General features: G+C 53.6%; 1 protein-coding gene across 3 annotated transcripts; it reads left to right on the forward strand.

Moving 5' to 3' along the window:
* Positions 1-1,707: 1,707 nt before the first annotated feature.
* Positions 1,708-24,334, forward strand: ASIC1 (acid sensing ion channel subunit 1). 3 transcript variants are annotated; one of them, XM_077170854.1, is made up of 11 exons: positions 1,708-2,069; positions 2,737-2,932; positions 19,514-19,664; positions 20,309-20,436; positions 20,734-20,884; positions 21,265-21,321; positions 21,718-21,871; positions 22,292-22,383; positions 22,865-22,944; positions 23,035-23,139; positions 23,321-24,334. In XM_077170854.1, exons 1-11 carry the CDS (start codon positions 1,708-1,710, stop codon positions 23,423-23,425), a joined length of 1,581 nt encoding a protein of 526 aa, XP_077026969.1. In that variant the 3' UTR covers positions 23,426-24,334. The 3 variants fall into 3 exon arrangements, with proteins under 3 accessions (XP_077026969.1, XP_077026967.1, XP_077026968.1); XM_077170852.1 differs by lacking the exons at positions 1,708-2,069; positions 2,737-2,932 and adding an exon at positions 16,234-16,887 and having other exon boundaries at positions 20,731-20,884; XM_077170853.1 differs by lacking the exons at positions 1,708-2,069; positions 2,737-2,932 and adding an exon at positions 16,234-16,887.
* The last annotated feature ends 958 nt before the right edge of the window (positions 24,335-25,292 follow it).

Genomic DNA, 25,292 nt, shown 5'->3' on the forward strand with positions numbered 1-25,292 from the left:
TAGAACAGATGAACACGCCTAAACCTGTGTGGGCCAGGCCCCTGCGGTGTGTGTGGCTGTGAGTGGCGTGGTCTGTGTCTGTGTCTCCACACGGGCAAGTACTCGAATCAGTCAAGTGTGACTAGGAGCTAGTATGTGTGTGTGTGTGTGTGTGTGTGCGCGCGCGCGTGTGCACGCGTGTGTCATCAGAGAAAGCAGCAGCAAGAGGCAGGAGCATCGATCCGAAGGAGACAGCACGGGGAAGGGGACGCTGGGGGCAGACACCCTCCCCCCCACCCCGCGCGGGCGCGCGCGCGCGCACACACACACACACACACACACACACACACACACACAAACCATAGGGCCTCGAAGGCAGGGAGAAAACCTAGGAACCGGAGGGGGGCAGTGCCACCCAGAGCGGCCCACAGGAGGGGGCGAGCCAGAGCGGGAAGCCCTCGGTCCCGCTCCCCGGACCGGGGACCCCGCGCTCACACCCGGCCCAGAGACACCCTCGCAGACACTCGTAGGCGCGCACGCGCACCCTCTCCCCTCCCCCAGTCCTCCCCCTCCCCTCGCCGCCTCCCGGCCGGACGATGGATCCCTGCAGATCCCGGGGCTGAGAGCACCGCGCACCGCGCGCCGCGCGCAGGGCAGACCAAGCCGAGGCGAGCGAACGAGCGCGCGCGAGCGGGCAGACCCCGGCGAGCCGAGCCGAGCCGGGTCGGGCCGGGCCGGCCGCTCCCTGCAGGGCTCTGCGCGGCGTGCCGCGGCGGCCGCCGGCTCACTCTTCCGACCATGAACCCCTCGGCTGCTCGGCGCTGAGTCCGCGTCCGGCCCCGCATCCCAGGACCCGCCGCCGGCTGCTGGGTTCCCGAAGCCCCCTCAGGTGGGTTTCCGATCCCTCTGCTTGGGTGGCGGGGCTCCCCAGCGCCGCGAAGCCGGGACTCTCTCCGCTTGTCGCTTTCCCCAGTATTGGGGCGGCGCGGTGACTGGGGCGGGGGCGGGAGGGGTGGGAGCAGGGGATCTGGCTGCGACGAGAATCTGGACTGGGGGGTAGTACGTCCGGGGCGGGGACAGCTCACTGTCATAGAGAACCGCGCCCCCCCTCCATCCGTCCACCTCGGGCTGCCCTCCACCCCCACCCCCCTCCAAACATACACACATACAGCCTGCGCTGATATGAGAACTGGAGGCACCCGCAGGTGAGGACTCAGGCTGGGCCCCTCCCCAGATGTACTTCACCTCCCTGGTGTTTTCCGGTCCAGGTTTAACTCACCCGGGAGAGCCCAGTCCTGGGGACACCTTTGACCAGGTGCTCCTGACCCATCGAGGGGAGTTTTTGTCTTGGGGTGGAATGGATATTCCTGTCCCAGAGTGACCCCACATCTGGAGGGAACTCCTGTGCCTGCCTATGGAAACATTGGGACTTTCCTCTCACCCTGGAATGACTACATCTGGGGTCTCTCCTGGCCTAGGGGCTTCTCTGGGAGTGTCCTCTCTTGACCCGAGTTGACTCCCACCTTGGCCCTGAGCCCCTGCAATAGGAGAATTCTGTTCTGGGAGTGTGTCCCTCCACCTGCCACCTCTGGGCTCACATATCAGGACAATCTCTGGAGATGGGGATTCTGGGTGAATGCATTTTTGGGGGCAGAGGCGGGACATGTGTACTGTTATCCCAGGGCAATGACAGACTTCCCTCCTCCCCCCAGGATCCCCTCGGCCAGGATGGAACTGAAGGCCGAGGAGGAGGAGGTGGGTGGCGTCCAGCCGGTAAGCATCCAGGCCTTTGCCAGCAGCTCCACACTGCACGGCCTAGCCCACATCTTCTCCTACGAGCGGCTGTCACTGAAGCGGGCGCTGTGGGCCCTGTGCTTCCTGGGCTCACTGGCTGTGCTGCTGTGTGTGTGCACCGAGCGTGTGCAGTACTACTTCCACTATCACCACGTCACCAAGCTTGACGAAGTGGCCGCCTCCCAGCTCACCTTCCCTGCTGTCACGCTGTGCAACCTCAATGAGTTCCGCTTTAGCCAAGTCTCCAAGAATGACCTGTACCATGCAGGAGAACTGCTGGCTCTGCTCAACAACAGGTGGGCAGCTCCCCCACCCCTCCCCACTCCAGCCTTCATTCTCCCCAAACCCCCAGCCTGGTTTCTGGAGTTGCATGCATCTTGGCTCCCAGACTTCCCGTCAGGTAGCTTGCCTCTTTAACCTGCCTTTGAAGCCTAGACAACGCTGCCCTCCAGCCCTCCCCAAAACTACCACTCACTCCAAAGGAGTTGGGGTACTCCAGGGCACTCAATTAATGATACCCAATATATGATCCCGGCACAGTCCAAACAGCTCTGCCCTTACCCAACATGAACTGTGAGATAGCATCATTCTCTCTGGAGTGACCTTTGGCCCCCTGCTGCCCCTATGTCTTGACCTCCTCACTCTGAGGAAGGCAAGCAGGTCATCTTTAAAGGGTAGAGACCATGGCTCCTGTCCTGATCTCTCTGCCTATTTCATCCCTATCCATGTTCCTCTTGCCTATGTGTTGAGATGCCCACCCCCTGGGCAGGCACTAAAGATGCTCCTGTTTTCTCAGATCCTGTGTGGCAGGTCCTCTGGGCAGGTCCTTGCTCTTGCCCAGGCCTGATCCCCAGAATTGGATGCTGTCCTTCCCCTGAGCTGGGTATGGGGATGCTGGAGGCCAGAAGGAGGCAGGAACCGAAGGTTGTGCTGACCTGTGTGTCGCTCACCTCTGGGTTCCAGGTATGAGATACCGGACACGCAGATGGCAGATGAAAAGCAGTTGGAGATACTGCAGGACAAGGCCAACTTCCGCAGCTTTAAGCCCAAGCCCTTCAACATGCGCGAGTTCTACGACCGCGCTGGGCATGACATTCATGACATGCTGCTCTCCTGCCATTTCCGGGGTGAGGTCTGCAGTGCTGAAGACTTCAAGGTGGTGAGTGAGTCCCTTGGTGTGATGCTTGTGTAAGCCCCAGAGGAGGAGGAGGTGAAGAAAAGGCAGGCCTCTCATTGAACTTGGTACACTGGGAGAGGGAGTGGTGTGCCCTGGAGTTTTGCTCAGCACAGGGGTGTCTTTGCTTTGGTGCCCATGGTGACAGGAAAGAGAGCTACAGTGCACACCACACTCAAACACACACATACACACGCAACCTGTGTGTCCCTAACCTGACCCATCTTTTACTGCCTGGGCCACAGGTGCAGAGCTGGGTGGGGTAACGACATGGGAGCTACAGCCTTATTACTCCAAGTGACCAGCAGTGTCAGCATCATTTGGGAGCTTGAAAGAAATGCAGAATTTTGCTACCCTACTCCCAAGACCTATTGAGTCAGGATTTCATTTTAACAAGGTCCCAAAGTAATTTGAATACACATTGAAGTTTGAGAAGCATTGTGAATCATGGAATGTAAGAGAAGCTTTCTCTAAAATAGCCAGACAGGTCATTCTTTCCATGCAACCCCTACACACACACACACACACACGTATGTACACATGCACTGCTGGCTTCCCTCTCCTTGTGCCACATAGCCAGGGTCTCAAGAAGAGCAGATGATTCAGGATGTACATTCATGGTTAAACTGGAGGCTCCCTTTGCTTCTTAAAACAGAGATGCCACACAAACATACCCCACCCCACAGATAAGGCTGTTTTAAAGCCAGAACCCAGAAAGCGTGTGGGAGAACCTACTTTGGCATCTGATGTTACAGGTGGTCCTGAGCAAGTCATACATGTTCCTAAAGAGAGGTAAGAACCAGGCAGACGCTGGAAAAGAGACCGAAGGAGCTGGAGCCCTGTGCAAATAACATCAAAGGAGAGGATGACACTAGTACCTTTTTAGAATACTTTCCAGGCTGTCCCTCAATCCCCTTGATAAACCTGAGAGTAAGATAGAATCTGCCATATTGTATCTATTTTATAAATGTACAAACGGAGACAGAGAGGTAGAGTGAGTTGCCCAAGTTCACATAACTGGTTAGCTATGGATTCAGGATTAGACCTTGTGCCTTGTTAAGCACTAGTGCAGGTTGCACAGGTAGTTCAGTGGTAGAATTCTTGCCTGCCATGCAGGAGACCCAGGTTGGATTTCTGGCCCATGCACCGCCCCCGCCCCCGCCCCTCCCCCGCCCCCACATAAAGTCCCATTGCAGTGTACCCTTTCCATTAATATCACTGACTCTGGAGTCATAATGTGCGTTGCCAATTCTGGCCATTGTTCTTTCAAAACTCAGTCTCCCCTAAGATCCCCTTCCTCTCCGTGTCTGTGTCTCAGATCCTCCCTCCTCCCTGCCCATTTCTTTCCTCCTTGCTTGCTTCCTCTCAGCGTTATGGGGGAATGAATTGCACTTGTTTCTATAGAAAGGTTGGAGCCCTGGCAAAGTTTGTCTTTTTTCCTCCTTGAGGTTACACAGGGCTTTCCAATTCTTTAAGTTCTGGTCTCCAAATTGGTTCCATGGACCTTTGTCCATCTTGCTGGACAGTGGTGTCATGACCACACTACTTGCCAAGCCAAACTGATGGGGAGCTTAGCCTGGGTGCAAGAACCATTTTCTTCTTTTCATTCTGTACACCAGGAGAGTCCTGGATTCCTGAGATCCTGAGAACAAGGGGTTCCCAGGCTCACCTATCAACCATATTCCCAAGAATAGCAGAAATGTAGATGATGGTAGAAGTGAAAGCCAGACATCCCTCACCACAACACATCTCATGCTCCAGGCAGAAGGGACCACCAAGAAAGAGAAAACCCTTTAGGGTGGATGGTTTGTATGATGGATGAGGGAGGGAATTGCTTGGTTCAACCTGGGAGGGTACTGAGGTATAAAGTTGGGATGGATGCACTTAGCCAATTGAAAGTACTTAGTTGAGGCTCTATTTGTCCATGTATCTAGGAGGATTCTACACGGTGATGCTGAGATGTGTTTGGTTCATCGTACTGGAGATACTGAAATGTAGTTGGTTCATGTTGTCTGAGGGGCCAATTCTAAGCAGCCAGATGGAGATATGGTTGGTTCACAAAGTTCTGGAGCAATCTGAGTTTTTCCTCTTTCTGTGGGTGAGACACATGGGCTAGCACCTTGCAGGCCCAATCGTGGCACTTCTTGTTCTAACTTAATCAGGGAAGCCCAGGTTTTCCCTGTTTCTTAACCCCAAGGACCTGACCCTGAATCTGGCTAGACCCAAACCTCTCATCCTGCCCTTCTACCATCTCTGGTTGACCTTGCTGGCAGCCCTTCCATGTCAAGAACTCTACCACTGCTGCCTGTAGGTATGTTCCAGATGTGAACATACCTGGAACATCTCCCTGGTGGAGAGGGAGGTCTCTAGCACTCCTCTTCATCTCCCCAGTCCTAATGGGCTTAGACACTTCTTCAATAGTACTCCAGCCTTGCTTGGTCTCATAATTAACATTTGTCTTTCCATCCTTGTCATTCGTCTGCTCGGCCCAGGGGGTGTGGATCCAGCCGCTGGATGGATGTGGCACTGACATCTGTCTGTAGGGTCAGGGCTTAGAGAAGGCCATCCTAGTCTTCTTCAGCTTTGAGAGCAGAGGTTCTTAACTGGGGGTCCAAGCCCTCCCTGAAAGTTTTTGTAAAACAGTGCGCACAGCACATGGGAACCCTTCTGTGGATTTCCTAACAATAGGAACTCATGCAAACAATTGGAACACGTTCTGGAGGTGGTCCTCCCATGTTGGGGGTCTGCAGCGACAGGTGTCCACAGAGATACTTCTGAATCCAGTTCAGCCACAGGGGATAGCTTGGTGGTCACAGAGGATTTGATGCGGGTCCATTCCCCCAGGAGTGACTGAGTCAACTTGGGAGGGTGTGGTGAAGGCGGGAAACCTCAGCTAAATCCGGGAGAAACTGGTTTGGAAAGCCTTTGGGGCTGAAGAGCTAGAAGGACAAAGAGGAGAATATCCCCCCCAGCAGTCCAGTTGGGTAGGCTTCAGGGCTTCCTCCAAAGCTACCAAAAGAGCAATCAAAGGCCACAGGGCCCCCTCTTCTCTGGCCTCCTCCTTTCCTTCCAACGGAGATGTTTGGTCACCAGAGCAGCAGGGTCTGAGACTCTACGCCCCCCCTCCCCCACCCCTCCCCACCTTCAGGCCAGCCAGGCCAAGGCAAGGCAGGGGTTCCATGGCACAGGCCGAGGGCGCAGCTGTCTGCTGGTGCCTGGGCGGGGGCTCGGGGAATGAGCACAGTAGCAGCTGGTGCCAGCCTCCAGCTGCACCTTATCTGTCCCTGGCAGTGGGAGCGGCCGATGTGGCTAGAATGTTGAGCAGCACCAAGGGGAGAGGGCTGGCAGCTGGTTGCCCGGTCTGCCCTATGTTGTCCCCCTCTCCAGCTGAGACCCAGAGCTTTCTTCGCTTCGGGAAGAGCAGTGGGAATTCATTTCTGGACTCTGGAAGAGGAGGAAGGGGAAGGGCAGCGAATGGAAATCCTGGGGGCGGGTATGCGGTGGGGGATAGTAATCTTTCTCAGGAGGGTGTAGAACTGGGGGACAGAGAATGGGGGAACAGGGGTTCCTGGAGGCACACAGGAGTCCCCTCGAGTCCAGAGTGGAAACAGGAATCCCCTAGAGGGTAGGTGGAGTGGGGGGAGTGGGCACGGTCCTGGAAGAAGGACCGGAATCTCCTGAAGCAGCTGGGAGGTGAGATGTGTGAGTGGGCCATCCTGGGACACAGAGCCGGGAGGAGAGGTCATCTTAAACCGAGCAGAGCCAGGCATGGCCCACCTGGGAGCCAGGACCAGCACGGTGGCTTCCTCTCCCTGGGGACTGCTCCACCTCTTCACTGTCACCCCTCATAGCCCCACACCGTGGCTGGCCTCACCCCCACTCCGCCATCTGCCCATAGAAGTCCGGACCAGGAGTCCCTGGGGGAAGGCCCGACCTTACAGCAGGGCTCTGCGGCCCCAGCTAGGCAGGTGGGGAGGGGCTGCTAGGGGAAAGGCTGGGAGGCCGGGTGGTCTGCGCGGGGCGATGGGAGCATGCACAGATTGCAGAGGTTTAAGAGAGGCTGGTGCTGAAGAGGTTAAGTTCGGAGCAGGGGGCCTCCCTGCCCTAGGGGTTCAAGGAGACCTCCCTCCCGAATCCCCTCATCCTCCCCCCATCTCTCCTTAGGAAGTACCTAAACTAGATGTAGGAGGTTGGAGAGAGGAAACTGGGACATGAAGGGGCAGAGCCAGTTGCAGGAATCCAGGGGACCCTGGGTTGGGGTTTCTCTCTCTCTCCTATTCCCTCTCATACACACACACGCACACGCACACGCACACACACGCACATCCTTACATCCTTTGTGTAACTTAGTTTTCTCTCTCACCTCTCCACTCCCACTTCCAGGCATTCGTCACTCCACCCCTCTCCCAGACTGCTGTCTGCTAAGAGGCTACTCTAAGTTAATTGATCTCCAGGCTGTTGGCTAAAGTAATAGGGAATTGAAGTAACTGAGTGTCTCTGGGGCAGAGCCCAGCAGGGGGGGTGTGGGGGAGCGCGAGTGCCCTGAGCCTTGGGCTTCTCTGGGTGCCTCCGCCTGGGGAGAGCAGCTGTCCTGGGTGTGTGCCCTGTTGTCAGGAAGCGGAGGACGAGGCCTACAGGGAGACAGGAATGCCTCCATTGGAATGGGGTTTGCATCCTAACAATTTCAATCCTGGGAGGATGGTGAGGTAGACTGAATACATAGGACTGAGGAGCTGGGGTTGGGGTAGTGTGAGTTCCCCTTTAGGCATCCCTGAGGCAGACAGAGCCGCTTCTGACTGCCGTGTCCCATGCTAGGTGGAGGTACACAGAGGTGAACAGGCAGACCTGTCCCTGCCCTCTAGGGAGCCTAGAATTCAGAGCAGCACAAAGTGAGGCCCAGTGCTGAGGCGGTTGGCGGGGTGGGGTGGGGTGGGGGGTGGTGGAGGTGGGGGGACACGGACGGGGGGACGAGGATGACACTGAAGGAAGCCTTGGGGCTGCTGGCCAGGAGGACTGAGCTGGGATCTCTACATGGAGGTGTGGTCCTGAATTTCCCTCCAACCTCCCTAGCCCAGCCCAGCTCTTTAAAAATCCCGGTTTTATGGACTGCACTGGTGTCCCCCCTTCCTTCCCCCTTCCCCAGCTGATGAACCAGTCCTATTCTTTCCAGAAGGAGCCATTTCTCTGCCTTTGGCCAGGACCTCCAGGCAGAAGCCTTCCCTCACCGGGTGTCTCAGGAGTCTCCGGGGAGCCTCTGCCCTCTGGCAGAGAACCTTCTAGTTAGGAAGCTTGGGTGGAGATCCTGGGGCAGCAAAACTGGGAAGCAGGTAGCAAGAACCACATTTGGCATCTAGTTCTGATGGAGGATAGGGCTAGATTAGGACTCTAGGGTTCTATTTGGGATATAGTTCCATCTGGCTCCATTTCTCAGCTTCCAGGCCCAATTTCCTATAAGGGCTGGTGCTGGTGGTGGCTCTAAATGGGCTGTTAAATCTTTTTTTTTGTCAAGAGGCAGCCCCTCCTTCAACCTCCCAATGAAAGCTCCCCTCCCCTGGGGCTCTCTAGCCAAGGCCAAGCTGGCCCATGAGTATAATGGATGTGCTGCTTAGCACTGACTTTCCTGGACGCCTGTATTTTAAAATGAGCATGAAACTGCTGTGTTTTCACCTTGGAGGGAAGTTCCCTTTAGAAACTGTAAGGACAGAGATTCTGTCCCTCCTGGCTCTCCAAGGCCACTCACGCCTGAGGAAGAGGAATGGCAGGTTGTGAACTTTCTAAGACCCCTGTGAATTCCTGGAAAGAAAAGCCTTCCCTATCCTTTCCTCAGTACCACCTGGGAGTCTGGGAGGCTGGACTGTGGAGCTTAGTGTTGTGTGTCTCTGATTGGTGTGCCAGGCTGGGAACTGGAGAGACTGGACAGCATCTGACTCAGACTTTGTCTTTTTTTTTAAATATTTTTACTGACAAATCTTCACACCCATACATTCCATACATGATGTATAATCAATGGCTCACAATATCATCACATAGTTGTATATTCATCACCACGATAATTTTTTAGAACATTTGCATCACTCCAGAGAAAAGCAATAAAAAGAAAAAAGGAAAAACTCAGACATACCATACCGCTCACCCCTCCCTCTCATTGACCACTCCAGACTTTCTCTTGACATACTCTCGCATGTGTGCCCCGAGTGTGCGAGCACGTGTGCACCTCCCTGTGTGTGCTGAGGGAGAAAGTGAGTGGAGACTAGGGTGCGAAGAGGAAGTGTGTGGACGTGCATGGGGATACACACAGCTCCGTATGTGTGGCTGCGGCCTAGGGCTTGGGTGCAGACAAACCCTATGGTCACGTGTGGAGCACATACCAGCAAAAGTAATCATTGCCCTCTGTCCTGTTTTGCAATTTACACATTCCCACTCCTGCTTTAACCCAGGTGATCCTAATTCTGAGAGGTAGGGAGATGTTCATGGCGTCATTTGAAAGATGAGACCACTGAGGCTCAGAGAAGTTATGTGATTTGTCTGAGGTCACACAGCCAGTAAATGATAGAGAGGGACCCTGACTTCAGATCTTCTAAGTCCAGGTTCTTTGTATGTTGTTGTGGGAGCAGGTGTGTGTGTGGAGGGGGAGGGTGTTGCGAGCTGCGAGCTCTGCAGCTGCCCTGTGCTTAGCGTGGTAAGAGGCCTGAAGGCAAAAGGAAAGAAGAGTGCAGAGGTGAAGACCCTAGGATACCCCTTCCCCTCAGGCTGAGTAACCAGGTCTTCAGATTTCTGCCTTTTCTTGGCAGCATCTGGCCAAGTTCCAGCTTTAGAAGAACCCATTCCATCTTTCCCCAACATGGCCCCCATGCAGCCTAGCGTTGCCAGAGGAAGTCACTCAACGGGGCAACTTGGTATCACACTGTGTCCATGACCAACATCCTTAAATAGGCCCTCAGCGCTGCCTGGCAAGCTCACTGGGTTTTTCTGGTTAACTTGTCCTCCCCAGTGACTACTGCAGACTTCTCTGTTCTTCTCAATCAGCAGCCCTTCCCAGCTCCCCTCCCACTCCCAGCAGGCGACCTTGCCTCCCCCTTCACAGAGAAAATAGAAGCCTCATACAAGATGCCCCGCTTCCTCTGGGCACCAAACAACAGGGGGAGCATCCACCTTATCTAGGCCAAAATCTCAGTGTATTCTTTCCATCCCATCTGCTTCTGCCTTTTTAGGAACTTTACCCTAACGAGTATGCCTCTCCCTTCTCTGCAGCAAGGCTCTCCCTCTCAAGTGGAACGATTCCACAGACATTGCAACATGCTTAAGATTCTTCTTTCTTAAAATATATGGCCATAATGATGGCATTTATTGAGCACTTACTTTGTATGAGGCTTTTGACTAAGATAAAAACCAAAACCAAACCTTTCTCAACTCTACTGCACCCTCCAGCTCCCACACTATCTCTTGGCTTCCTTTCACAGGCAGAGTTCTTAAAAGTGATGAATATATTCCACCATCTCCATTTTCTCATATTTCACTTACTCTCTAATCCATTGTAGGCTGCCTCCTTCTCCCATCCCATGCTCCACCAAAATGGATCTAAATAAGGCTGCTATGACCTCCAGGTTGCCAAATCCAGCAAACATTTTTTTTATCCTTGATCTCTCAATAACATTCAAAATAGTTGCTTACTACTTCTGTTTTGAGCTACAGTCTCTCCTAGTTTCCCCCCTACTTCTTCTGGCCACTCCTTCTCTGTCCCTTTCCAGTTCATTCTCTTCTACTTGGCCATTAAATGTTGGCATTGCTCAAGTCTCACTCCCAAGCTCTCCCTTTCTTTTAAATCCCAAGTGTGAGTCAGGGGTACAGCTTGATGAATTTATATATTGGTATATCTTACAATGTAGTAGTTTACGTATTACATTGATATATTTTACATTGGGATAAAAATATAGAACATTTCCAGCCCCTCAGAAGGTTTCTTTAGGTCCTTTCCTAGTCAATACTACCTTTACAAGAACCACTATTCTGACTTCTGTCAATTATAAATAAGTTTTGACTGTTCTTCAACTTCACAGAGCATATGTGTACTCCACACAATATATACTATTGTCTGTCTGTCTGTCTGTCTTGGCTTGTGAGATTCAGTCATGTCATGTGTAATAATAGTTGTTTCTTTTTCAATGCTGTGTAGAATCCCATTATATGAATATACCACAATATATTTATCCATTCTACTGTTGCTAGCCATTTGGGTTGTTACTAGTTTTTGCTATTATAAATAAAACTACTATGAACATTCTTGTACATGTCTTTTGGTTGACATGCACTTATTTGTCTTGGGTGTATAACTAGAAGCTGTGTCTTAGTCATAAGGTAGGATTCTATTTAGCTTTGTGAATACTGCCAAACCAAGCCTCTTTTCCTTTTATTTTTTTAACTTTATATTCTATTCTTGGGCAGTCTCATCTTCACTCATGACTTCAATTACCATCTACACTCCAAAAACTGCCAAATTTATGTCTCTGCCCGGCTCTCTCCCCTAATATTGGCCCCAATGGCCAATTTCCCATTTAACATCTCCACATGCATGTCTCCAAGGCTCCTTGAAACCCAGCATATGCAAAGTCAATCCTATCATTTTATCGCCCAAACTAGTCCTTAACCTGTGTCCCTGATCTAGAGAGCCACCCCACCCTCCACCCAGTTATGTGAACCAGACACCAGCTGTGATGCATCAGCTCTCTTACCTCCCCAGACAGGAGCTGCCAAGCTTTGACAAGTTTTGCTAGTTTTGCCTCTTAATTCTCTCTCCAAGGTGTTCCCTCCACCTCCTCTCCACGCTACCATCCTGTTTCAGGCCATCCCATGTCTTACCTAAACCATTGCAATGACTTCCTAATGGGTCTCTTGGCAGCCCTTCTGGCTTCTTCAATTCATGCCTTCCTCTGGAGCCAGGGTGGTTTTTTCAAAACACAGACCTGAATGCTTGAAATCCTTCCATAGGTTGTCTCCAATTGCTCTTGAACAAGAATCCTTACTGTGGTTTCCAAGGCCCTGCCTGCCTCTCCAGCCTGCTCTCACCCACCTCCCCAGCCATCCCACCTCCTTTCAGTTCTTGCTCCTAAGGGTCTTTTCACAGACTCTGTTCTCTGTCTAGAATACAACCCCCTCCCAACAGACCTTACTCTTTACTCCTTATTCTTTAGAATGCAATTCAAACATCACTTCCTCATAATGCCCCTGTCATTCAGTTGCATAGAACCAGGTTATTTTTTTTAATAGCACTTATCATAGTTTGTAAATAAATATTTATTTTTGTGATTCTTAAATTGATGTCTATCTCCTCTATTGGACAATAGCTCCATAAGGGCAGGGTCCCGTCCATTATTTTATTCTCCATTGTGTCCTTAGCACATAGGCTGTCAGTAAATATTCGATGAGTACATGAAAGAATGAAGAAGGAAGGGATTTGGAAGTGTATAACCTAATTCTAGTGTCAATCCCATTACTTTTTCTCTATGAGACTTTAACTGGTAACTGTGCCTCAGTTTCCTCACTTGTCATATGATGGTGAAGTTACTTATAGCTGCTTATTTCACTGGGTTGTGCAAGGACCCCATGAGATCTCAACTGAAAGCCATGAAACATTCCAAAACCAGAATTCAGAAAGATGTAGAGAAAGTCAGAAACCACTCAGTCAACACACAAAGCAGACAAGAGTTACTGGGTGGGGAGTGATGTGGGGAGGGTCAACTTCCTGGAGGGTTCAGAGTTGAGGAGAGTTCTCTGTGTGTGTCTGCGTGGGCATCTCTCCAAAGGTTCTCTGTGTAGGCTTGGGAAGGGGTATGTGTTTTTCTTTGAAACCGCTGTGTGTATACTCACTTGCCCTTCTCTCTGCTGTACTGCCCGGCAGTTTCCTCACCTCCCCATTACAGTGAAACATTTGGTTTTTTCCTACTGGGACTCAGATGAGGGTGGGGGACAGAATGTTAGAGGAGCAAGGCTACTGTTGATGTGTTTTAGTTTCTTGGGCTGCTCAAGCAAATACCATGCAGTAGGTTGGCTTAAACAATGGAAATTTATTAACTCGTGCTTTTGAGACTAGGAAAAATCCAAATCAAGGCATCATCAAGGTAATGCTTTTCTCCTGAAGACTGGCGTTCTGGGGCTGGCTGCTGGTGATCCTTGGTCCAGGGCTTCTCTGTCACGTGGCAATGCACATGGCGGCCTCTTCTGGCATCTCCCTTCTCTTCCAGATTCTGTTGGCTTTCAGCTTCTTGCTTCCTGTGGCTTATTCTCTGTCTGAATTTCATTCAATGTATTAAGACCCATCCTGATTGAATTGGGCCACATCTTAACTGAAGTAACCTCATCAAAATGTCTTACTATAGGTTCATACCCACAGGAATGGATTAAATTTAAGAACATGTTTTGTTGGGGTACATAGCTCCAAACCACCGCAGAGTGTGTGTGGGCCTTGTTGCCCTGCAAGAGGGCTTGGCGTCTGTGTGCAGTGATTTGTGATGTGTAGGTGTGCAATGTGGGTCTCTGTGTTGGAGTGGGGTAAGACGTGTCCAGCCACACCCAATTCACTGTCCTTTGAAACCACTGTGTGTGTACTCACTTGCCCTTCTCTCTGGTGGTGTCCCCAAGGTGGACGCTCCCCCTGCCGCCTTCCCTCTGGAAGTCCAATCTACTTCCCCTTCCAGGACAAGTTTTAAGGAAGGGGACAATGACCTCTAGTGGGCACAGCCCATATGGGCAGCCACAACCTCCCCAGACTAAACCTCAGCTTGAGCCTGCCCCACCCCCAACCCAAATCTGGACCACCCCTCTCAAATTGTGGGGAGAAGCAAAGGAGGTGGACTCTGCCCTCGGAGAGCTGTTAAGGAGGAAGAAAATATACACGGGACAGGAAACAGAAAAACAACCCTTGAATTCATACAGGAGCGCCCGAGGACAACATCGGAAGGCAGAGTCTCTTAATCTCTGCAATGACAGATCTCTGGTTGCCATGGTGTTCCTGACTCTGACTTAATCTCGCCTCCAGCCACGGCAGCATTAGTAATTCCTGGTCTTTCTCTGTTGTTTCTCTACATGGTCTTTAGGTCCTGCTCTTTCATTCTCACAGTCCTTGCCCTCAGGGAGCTCCTGGCCACTGCTCAGGCCTAAAGGACCTTGAGCAGACCTGAACCCTTTGATCTGCTCCCTGAATGGGCACTGACTATTCCCTGATGAGTCAGAGAGAACTTCTTGGAGGAGGTAATGTGTGAGTAGGGTTTTAAAAGATGAGTAAAAGTTTTCTCAATGGAGTCCAGGGAAGGCATGGAACTATGGATGAGGGTATTGTGTCTGGGGAGTAGGGACAGGTCCTGGGGCTGGACTCAGGACAAGGGATGGGGGCCTGGTAGGAGGAAGTGAGGCTGGAGAGTAAACTGCTTCCAGCTTCCTAATGCCTTGTACGTCCTCCTGGTGGGCTTTAATTTTACCAAAAGGCACTGGGGAGCAAGGGTGGGTCTTTAAGCAGGAGAATGGTCCGAATTACATCACACGGACTTAAGTGGGGGGACCAGTTGAGAGGCTGTTAGGCTGAGAGGCTGTTAGGCAAGACATCTTGAGGCCAGTCTGAGGCCAGTAGAGTAAAGATGGAGAGAGGCCAGCTCTAAAAGGCTCCCTTCCTCTGGGCCTCGGTGTCCCTGGCAGCAAAGCTGAGGTCAAAGGTCCCACATCAGTCAGTTCTCTAGAACCTGGCACCCAACCTCCCATCCCCAACGCCCTCCTGGGTCTTTGCATGCAAATGGAGAAGTGAAGAAGTGTGGGAACAGAGGGGATGTGGGGAGAAGGAGGGAAGTATGGCTGGGGCTGGGGGGTGGTTAAGGAATGGGGGAGTCCCAGGAGACTTGTCTAAACCTCCCTACCCCACACTCCCACCTCCTACCACTATGACTGCTCCTCCTCTGGCCCTGCAGAGGAAGAGTTAATCTGCCTTCCCTCCTCCCTCCCTCCCTCCCTCCTTTTCTCTTCTCCCCTCAGGTCACCTTCTTGGCCCTGGAGACCTGGCTGGTGGCTCAAGTTCCTTACCCAGTGGCCCCAGTAATCAGAGTACAGAGAGGGGTGAGGGGCCTGGGGGTAGTGAGCAGCAAATTGGAGGCCGAAGGAGCCCCAGGGACTAAGGGGCTGAGGGATCTGTGAGGTGGTGGTTTTAGGGGGCACCCCAGACTAATTCCTAGCGCTTCCCCCACTTGACCCAGGCACCCCTCTCTCTGCTATCAATTTCTTCTACCCACCATGGTAGAATTCCTCGAACTCTTGTCCTGGACTGTTGGGGGGTAGGCAAGCTGGGAGGGGCATTGGTGAGCTGCCAGGAAGCTTTTCAGCTGCAAGAGGCGAGACGGGGCCCCTCCCCCCAGTGCCAGGAACTGGACATAAATGAGTCTGTGGTCAGTGAGAGACATCTGCTAATGGAACCTGGGCGGCCCCACAAGCCGCAGGAGGGAGTGCAAGAGGCCATACCAGGGGAAGTACTCTAAGTGCAGTTTAGCCTGTGGGAGGGTGCTGACCTGAGAGTGGAGGTGAGGGGAGTGAGGGGAGGAGAAATGGAGGTCAGGGACTGGCTGGAGAGAAATTGAGGGTCAAGAGAATGACTACACGGGAATTGGGGTCCGGGGGAGTAACTGAATGTAAACTGGGATCAGGAAAATGATTGGAAGGAATTTGGGGGTCAAAGGAATAATTAGAGGGGAACTGAAGTCTAAGAACATATTGGGGGAATTAGAGGTCAAGGAAATAATTGGGGGTGGATTATGGGTCAAAGGGATTAGAGAGGAACTAGGGGTCTTAGAGACTGGCTGGACAGTGTTCGAGTCTTGGATATCCTGGAGGAATGAACAGAGAATAAGCTAGAAGACCCAGAGTTGGGGTGGGGAAACTGAAGACCATTCAAAGGAATCGAATGAGGTTGAAAGAGAGAACAAGCTGGTGTGTTGGGGGTGGGGGTGGGGGAGCTGAGAGCTGTGCTGGGGAGGCCCCCCCCTCCATCAGCCTTTCCCACTGACATCAATTATTCATCGGCTAGACGACCAGCCGCCCTCCCTGGCAGGACAGGCTGGCCTGCCTCTTCATGCCCCGCCCCACCTCAGCCACACATCCACAGAGGAAGGACGGCCAGCCAGGCAGTAGAGACCTGGCAGGAGGGCTGGGTGGCCGGTCCTGCCAGACCCAGCCTGGGATCACATCCTCTTCCCCCACCGGCACCTTCCCCCTTCTCCTGCCGATAGCCGGGTGCCAGGAGTCCCCTGGAGAAGATGCCCATTCAGGTCTTCTGCTCTGTGTCGTTCTCCTCCCGAGAGGAGGCCCCAGGACCCTTGGCAGATATTTGGGGTTCTCACCGGCAGCAGCGGAGCAACTCGGAATCCGAAGAAGAAGAAGAAGAGAAGGAAAAGGAGGCAGCGGAGGAGGAAGCCAATGAGGGGGATTTGCCCATGGACTTGGTGGCCTTTGCCAACAGTTGCACCCTCCATGGCGCCAGCCGTGTCTTCGTGGAGGGGGGTCCAGGGCCGCGGCAAGCCTTGTGGGCCGTGGCCTTTGTCCTGGCCCTGGGCGCCTTCCTGTGCCAGGTAGGCGACCGTGTTGCTTATTACCTCAGCTACCCGCATGTGACTCTGCTAGACGAAGTAGCCACCACGGAGCTGGCCTTTCCGGCCGTAACCCTGTGCAACACCAACGCCGTGCGGCTGTCCCAGCTCAGCTACCCTGACTTGCTCTACCTGGCCCCCATGCTGGGGCTGGATGAAAGTGACGACCCTGGGGTGCCCCTCGCCCCGCCGGGGCCTGAGGCCTTCTCTGGGGAGCCCTTTAACCTGCACCGCTTCTACAATCGCTCCTGCCACCGGCTGGAGGATATGCTGCTCTACTGCTCCTACCGTGGGGGGCCCTGCGGCCCTCACAACTTCTCAGTGGTGAGTGGGGGCCCATGCCTGGCCCAGCACCCTGAAAGTGTCCCCCGTGGCTCACCCTGTCTGGTGACTGTGCTGCCGGCCCCCCACACCTCCCCTGGCCCACCGACCCTCTGTGACATGTCTTGGAGAGGCCTGGGCCAGAGTTTGCCTGGGAGCCCAGGGTCCGAAGCTGGGTTAACACTCCCGGGTGCATATGGTACTGTTCTCCCTATTAGAATCTTGAAATATATCTGTACAGTTTGACAATTAGCTACTGCCCTAAGGCCCCTGGTGTCTCTTTAAAAATCCTTCCCGGGCACTTCCTCAGATCTCTAGACCCCCTGGTCTATTAGGGTCCCAACTTTTTGCATCTCTGAGAAATGGAGCTGGAGCTGAGGAGGGGTCTGGGCTGGAGCTGGGGAGGGGCCACCTGGTGTGTGGAGGTGTAGGATCAGGGGTTGGAGGGGATGGGACAGCCCCCACCTCCACCCCGCTGTGCCCCTTGTCAGCATGTCAGCAGCTCCCACAGTGGGGATTTCATTGCATTCTTACTTGTTCTTCCTGTTCTCTCTCCCCCAGACCTCCCTTTCCCCTCAGGCTCTGTGGGTCCAAGGGGCCTCCTCTAAATCCCTTCAGTCCCCACCAGCACTGACCCAGGGACCATGGACCCGCTTTCCAGAGAAGTCCATACTTGGAGAGTCTACCTCAGCTCGGCCCTCCCAGCCAGGTGTCTAGCACCATTTTTGCTGAGGGACTGATTTGTACCCCAAAGTCCCCCAGTCTGGCTTCCAGCTCGGTCTGGTTTGACTCCTCCTGCCCCTTTCCTCCCCTATGGGAGGGAAATATATATCAAAATAGTTGACAGTTAGATAGAAGCACACACCAACAGATCAAAGGTTGACCTCAGAGATGGAGAAACTCTTGGGACCCTACCAGACCAGGAGGTCTGGAGATCTGTCCCTCCCTCCGTCCCCTCCTTCCTCGTGTAAGAGAAGGTGGGTACCATCATTTCAGTGCATGGTGGACTGACTGGAGACAGCATGAACCTGGGGAATTTGGACTACTGGGCCTCAGGTAGGCCAGGAGATGTAGGAACATGGTTGGAAGGAAGACGTCAAGCAAGCAGACTTCCTCTGGTCCTAAAGGTAGAGCAGATGCTTGTCACCCAGAACCACCAGGTGGCAGCAGCTACCCACTGTAGCTGGGGCTCTGCCCATCTGAGCCACCTTGAATCCCTCACAACCCTTGATGGACTTTAAGGCATGGCTGAGAGTTCAACCTGGCAATGGGGCCTGGGGATTAGAAGTCCTTGGAGCCATCTTTCTCTGCCTCATCGATAGTCTCGCTCACAAAATGGGGGAGACCAGGATGTTTTCTGGAGCGGGTTGGGAGAGGCTCTTTGTAGGAAGGAAGAAGGAAGCAAAGACTCTATTTCCTGCTCTCCGCGCTACCCCCCCCCCCACACACACACTACACCAGTCTGTCCTGAAACTTTGTCTCTTCCTTTCTTTGGACTTAGTCTTACTTTCCTTATAACTTGCTTTTCAGACTTTGTTACCATGGAGTTAAAGCACTGCATGTATGGGAAACTTGGGGACATTCAGGGAAGCTGTGGGGAAAGCGCCATGAAGAACTGGTTTACTCTTTGGCTATGGTTGTATAATCAGAGCTGTGATAAGGACTGTGCTGGGGAATGGGAAAAAAGTTAGGGAGACAGCTTCACCGCCAACATAACTTCTGAGGCCCCCACAGTTCTGCAAAAGCATTATTTAAAATGCCATGTCCTGGATGCTCAGTCACAAATGCTGGGAGAAGAGGAACTGGTGCTCAGCTGGGCATGGTCTTTGGCATGGCCACCGGCTCTACTGTGAGGCTCTAGTGACCATAGGACAATGGTGACCTAATGGCTGGAGGAAACCAAAAAGCTTAGCTTCGTTTGGGAAGGGGTTTTGGCGAAAGCAGGATTTTAGATGGCTGGGATGAAATCCAGAAGAAACAAGATGTCTCAGAAGGCTCCAGGAGTTTGGGCCTGTGAGGAGGTGTCCAATGAGGGACGAGGGATCTGGCAGGGAGGAGATCCTGGTGAAGGGGGAATATATGTCAGGGTCCTGGCAGGAAAAAGACTGCATTCAGTTTGACTGAGAAGACTTTAACAAAGGGATGTGTACAGAGTTGTGGGCAGGATGCAGGAAACCAATGAGAGAGGCCGAGGCACTAGTTATGGTGGGAAATGTTATCATCTGTAGGATGAAAGAATACAGGGAGGAAACGGTGCTATGGAGAGGGGCCTGCTGGAAGGGTATGTAGTCACACAGGGTTGAAGCCACTGCCAGGATGTCAGGGGGTGGAAGGGATGGGGAAAGATACATATCCTGATCTCTCTCTCTCCTCCTGCCCTCTGAACCCAACCAGAAGTCCATCCAGGCGGCAAAGGAGTTTAGGCCATGAGACCCACAAGAACCAACACTCCAGGGCACCAGGAGGGCAAAGGAGGGTGGAGAGAATGCATGGGGAGAGGGAGACAAATGGAGAATGGGCTGCACGGGAGAAATCATTCCAGATTTCAGCAGCTGGGGGCTCTGGAACAACCCTTGGTGGGTAGGGCATGCTGGCAGTTCTCTCAGGGTTTCCATTCTGCCCCTGCCAGGTCTTCACACGGTATGGAAAGTGCTACACGTTCAACTCGGGCCGAGATGGGCGGCCGCGGCTGAAGACCATGAAGGGTGGGACAGGCAACGGGCTGGAGATCATGCTGGACATCCAGCAGGACGAGTACCTGCCTGTATGGGGGGAGACTGGTATGTCACTCTCTTCATGGGCTGCCTCGCCCTGGGGATCTTTCCCCCCTAGCTTCCGGCCCCAACCAGGGCCAGGGGACTCTGGGCTCTCCCGTGGGTCCTAGGGCAGAGCTTGGACCCCCCCCTCCAATCCTCCCAGCATCTCATTACTTCCTCACCAACTCTACCTGTCTTCCACACTCATATCTCCCTGGCTCCCTCTTTCTGGCTCTGCTACTCTCCAAGGTAACCAGCCATCTCTTTCCATCAGTGGCCGCCACTCACTCTATAAATAACTTCCTCTTTTCTCGGGCTGCCTGCTGTCTCTCTGGTCTTGGGGGCCTTGGGGCAGAGAGAGATGGGGGGGACAGGGAAGGAGAGAAATGGAGAGAGCCTGAGACAGTGACAATCTTCTAGAAATAATTTGAAATACTCAGATGCATAACAGACGCCAGGTAAGAAAAGAGGTGTGTGGGATGCAGGGGTGATGGCAGAAGCAGGGGGATGGTGAACAGAGAAGGAGGCTGGGGGTGGCCTAGGACATCTTAGACCTCCCAGCCCCAGCAAATGCTGTGCTAATTCCCAGGATCCATAGGAGGTCCCCAGCTCCTATGGAGGGGACCAGGGTGGCAGAAGCCGACACACACACCCCTTCGTTCCTGCAGATGAGACGTCCTTCGAAGCAGGCATCAAAGTGCAGATCCACAGTCAGGACGAACCTCCCTTCATCGACCAGCTGGGTTTTGGTGTGGCCCCAGGGTTCCAGACCTTCGTGGCCTGCCAGGAGCAGCGGGTGAGAAGGCAGTGGGAGACTGGTCCCAGGGTGGGGTGTTAAGATGTCAGGCTGGAATGGTGAGTGATGAGTAATGGGGGGGACAGGTGTGCTGAAGCATGGCTGGTGACCTGGCTGGTCAGAAGCAGGGATGATCTAATGAGCGGGAAGTCTCTGGGAATCTGAGGCCTGCAGCATCTGTGGAGGAAAGGGGGGGGGGGGGGGCAGGACTCGAGTTCTGAGTCTTGTCAGAGAAGCCAATCAAGGTGACGAGGGGAGAAGTCTCCACACCCCCCAGCTCCCCCGCTCTCCCAGCAGCTCATCTACCTGCCCCCGCCCTGGGGCTCCTGCAAAGCTGTTACCATGGACTCGGATTTCTTCGACTCCTACAGCATCACCGCCTGCCGCATCGACTGTGAGACACGCTACCTGGTAGAGAACTGCAACTGCCGCATGGTGCACATGCCAGGTCAGGCCATGAAGCTTTAGGCACGATCCTGGGGCACCTCAGCCTGCCCCGCCCCTCACCAGCTCCCTGCCACCATGGGAGCAAGACCAGCTGGCTTCACCCCACCCCACTTCCATCCCCATTCCATACCCGTCTGACTCATGTCTCTCTGATCTCAAAGACTGCCTGTATCAGGGAGGGGCTGAGTCCACGAGGATGGGTGAGAAAGGTCCAGGAGGTAAAGACTGTGTGTATGGGTACCAACTCCAGGGCAGACTGGGGGCTGGCTAGCCCTACCTTCCCATCCTCTCCCAGCTTCCACTTTCTAGGCATTTGGTACCACCATCGTCAAAAGATCCGTTTAATCTTCACCCTGCACCACTGTCTTTTCTCCTCTGTAGGAGATGCCCCATACTGCACTCCGGAACAGTACAAGGAATGTGCAGATCCGGCTCTAGGTGAGCACCACTGACCTGGGGCAGTCTGGGGGAGGGAAGGAGGGGCTGGCAGGCTCCCAGAGGTTTCAAATAACATCTTCTTCTATGTCCGACTTCAGCAAGGCTGGGAACAGCATCTTTAGAAGGCCCTTAGGAAAAATTAATGGGAATCAACTGGGAGAGGCCCTCCTCTCTCATGAGCACCTCAGCCCTGATGGAGCAATGGAGCCTGAGGACTCCAGAGGGAATAAGATAGAGGATTAAGAAATATCCATGGGAGGTGGGGAGAGGATCAGCGGGGGAGGGGGGTGCAGGGGCAGAGGGCTAAGGTGAAGGCCAAAGATGGAAAAGAGCACGGGGCTCAGAGTTCTTTTGAGCACGTGTGAAACTGATGCCTTCCGCCTGGCCCTGGTGCAGACTTCCTGGTAGAGAAAGATCAGGAGTACTGCGTGTGTGAAATGCCGTGCAACCTGACGCGATACGGCAAGGAGCTGTCCATGGTCAAGATCCCCAGCAAAGCCTCAGCCAAGTATCTGGCCAAGAAATTCAACAAGTCTGAGCAGTACATAGGGTAAGGGGTCTGACTGTGCAGGGCAGGGCTCTCAGATTGCCTGTGAGGGATACAATGGGGGCTTGCTGGGGCGCAGGCAGGAGGAAGTTGAGATAACACGGGGTCAAGAGGCAACCAACCAGTCTGCGGTGGGCATGGAGGGAAGACCAAGCCACAGTAAGCAGAGGAAGCATTCCTCTCTCCCCGCTCCCCAGCTTTATCCTCTGTCTTCATCCTCATTGCCGCCACTATGATCAGGTGTGCAGTGTCTTTTCCTATACACCATCTCATTCAATCCTTCTACAAGGTACATTAGCTTTAGCATCTCATTTTATGATCCAGAGACTGAGATTCAGAAAGGCTAACTTGTGAAGGTCACCCAGCTTGTGAAAGGCAGAGCTATGACTTGAACCTGTGTCTCCTCCCCCAACCTCACTGAAGGGAGAACATCTTGGTGCTGGACATTTTCTTTGAAGTCCTCAACTATGAGACCATTGAGCAGAAGAAGGCCTATGAGATTGCAGGGCTCCTGGGTGAGCTACTGAATGCACCTGTTCCTTCCCTTGCCATGGGCGGGGCCTGACTCCCTGCTCACCTCTGTCTCATATGGTCCCCACTCCAGGAACCCTTCCCCAAACCCTGCTGCCTTGGTATGTGGTGGGGCAAGAGGGCTGAGCCTTTTCTTAGGGTAAAGCGAGCGGCCCATGGGCATGGGGACGGGGGAGGGACAAGGGTTACAGGGGCTATTTCACACTCTCTGAAAACTGGTCCAGAGACTAAGAGTGTTGGGTATTTTGTAAGCAACTGTTTTACGTGAAATAATACCTATGCATTTTAGAAAAGTAGAAAATGCTGGAAAAAAAAAAAACACATAAAAACCCCACCAGAAGCTGGCTTTGCGCCCGTGCATGAAGGTTGTCAACACCCTCGTGAATAGGATTTGTTCGCCCCTGTTACTGCGAGCCGTGCCGCCCCCACGGTGACCTCCCTGACCTCCACGCACCCCTCCCGCAGGTGACATCGGGGGCCAGATGGGGCTGTTCATCGGGGCCAGCATCCTCACGGTGCTGGAGCTTTTTGACTACGCCTACGAGGTAAGCGGTGGGGGTGGGGTGGGGGTGGGGCCTACGCCGAGGGGCGGAGCCTACGGAAGGGGTCCCACCCCACCCCGCCGCCTGTCGCAGGTCATTAAGCACAAATTGTGCCGGAGAGGGAAGTGCCAGAAGGAAGCCAAAAGGAGCAGCGCGGATAAGGGTGTGGCTCTCAGCCTGGACGACGTGAAAAGACACGTGAGGAAGCCAGCGAGAGGTGGCGTCGGGGCCCACCCTCCCCTCGCTGCCCCGGGGCCCGCCCCCACCTACCCCCCACGCCCCACCCGTGCCTTCACACCATCCTTCCTTTGCCTCCTCCACACCCCAGTGACACCTGTGACGCTGATAACCAGTCCCTGTCCTGTGTGTGCCCTTCTAGAACCCCTGCGAAAGCCTCCGGGGCCATCCTGCCGGGATGACGTACGCTGCCAACATCCTACCTCACCATCCGGCCCGAGGCACGTTCGAGGACTTTACCTGCTGAGCCCTGCAGGCCCCTGTACCAAAGGCCTAGATGGGGAGGGCTAGGAGAGCAGGGGCCCCGTCCCCTCCCCCGGCTGCCCCCTTCAATCGGCTCCAGGACTTATGGCCACCTCCTAGGGCAGTCCCCCACTCCTGGACAATCCTTTCCTCTCCTCTGTGGTGAGGAAGGAGTTTTGACCTGACCATACTCTCCCTGCCTCTATCCCTTTTTTTGTTTGTTTTTTAAACAAAACTAAACTAATCTAAAAAAGAAATTAAAAAGAGAGAAGGGGGCAAGGGACCTCAGGCTGACCTGCTCTGCCCCATGCTGCCTCCCCTAGCTTCCAGCCTGAATTCTCTCCGTCTGTCATCTGAGCGTCCACCTACATTCTGCTGCCACCAGTCACCAAAGCCCCCCCAGTGGGTGGGGCAGGGGATCCTTGGGGTCTGGAATTTGGCCCCAAACCAGAGAATGTATCTTGAGGGGGAGGGCTGGGAAGGGGCTTTCCTAGCCTTAAGAGACCCCCTCAACGCAGTGATCCCCCACCCCCACCCCAATCCCAAGTCTTCAGGCAGAAAGTAAGACCCCAGTCTCACTTCCTCACACCATGTGGAGTCCCTAGGGGGCTGGGTGCAGTGATCCTCTGAATTGGAGACGGGGGCAAGATGCGGCCCTGGTGCTGTAGGCCACACCCCGATACTTACACGTTCACCCCCACACTAGAGCCGTAGCTGCTGGAAAGAAATCCCAAGAAGCAGCCGTCCTCTTACATCCCATAAAAGACCCCGCTGGTTGGTTTCCAGCTCAGGGAGAGGGTTACTGGTGCCTGAAATCACTGGTCCTTCTCCCAGGGGCCCCTGCAGAGGGCCACATCCATAAATTTTCTTATGGAACTCTCCCAAGTCCTTTTCCCCAACTCCATTTGCTTCTCTCAACAACCTCATCTGCATTTTCTATTTCTATATGATACAGACTCTATATTGCTATATCTCTGTATATACTTTTCTCCAACCCTGTCTGTCTCTCCCCATACACTCTTGTCTCTGGAAACCACCCCCTACCCTGAGTTCCCCCTTCTGTGTCTCTGACTCCCCCTCCCCCTGGTTTCTGAATGCCTTCGCCTGTATAAAGAGTTGGACTCTCTCCCCTGGTGTCTGTACTGTGTACACACATCCCTCTGAGAAGCACAAGGAGACGACACACGCATTGTAAACTTCGCACTGTCTTGGTGGCGACATAAAGGAAGCTGTGAATCACAAGCTCTGCCTCTTTCTGGCCTCATCCTCTCCTCCCAACCTGGGTATACTCTGCCCTCCCTGCAGCCTTAACATTCTCTTCCTCTGCTCCACCCTCCCCAGTACCCTTTACCTGGCTGGTTCCAGCCTCTGAGGAGAAGGGGGGAATGTTGCTACAGTGATAGCCCCCATCCAGGGAATGGGGACCTAGTCTACACCCTAAGCCAAGGAGAATCTTTCTCCCAAGCTAGAGGCTGGAGTGCCAGATTCAGAAGGAAGCTGGGGGTCAATCACTCCTGTAGTGGGGGTAGCGGAGTGCGGACAGGAAGAAGCTGAGGTCCTCAGTCATGGTCTTTCCCTCCTTCTGGGTGCCCAGTTCCCTTTTCTCACCTGATATTCAAGCCTGCCACTCACATTTTCTGGTGAGGTAAGGTGTGCAGTGGGAGGAAAGAGACAGGCCTAGAGGAAAAGTTGAAAGCTCTGCTGTTCTGTTCCACGCTACCTTAATGAGAGGCAAGTGAGGGAGAGGATTAGCCCCCTCTCCCTTCCACAGGCATCCCTCCCAGCCCACAGTCCCAACCCCTTCCCAGACCTTCTCTGCCCAGCCTTCTCTTGGTCTCCAACCCTGGAACAGGACCTATGGGTAGGTCACC

This window comes from Tamandua tetradactyla, chromosome 7 (assembly GCF_023851605.1).
Source record: "Tamandua tetradactyla isolate mTamTet1 chromosome 7, mTamTet1.pri, whole genome shotgun sequence".
In the NCBI taxonomy this organism is placed as follows: Eukaryota; Metazoa; Chordata; class Mammalia; order Pilosa; family Myrmecophagidae; genus Tamandua; species Tamandua tetradactyla.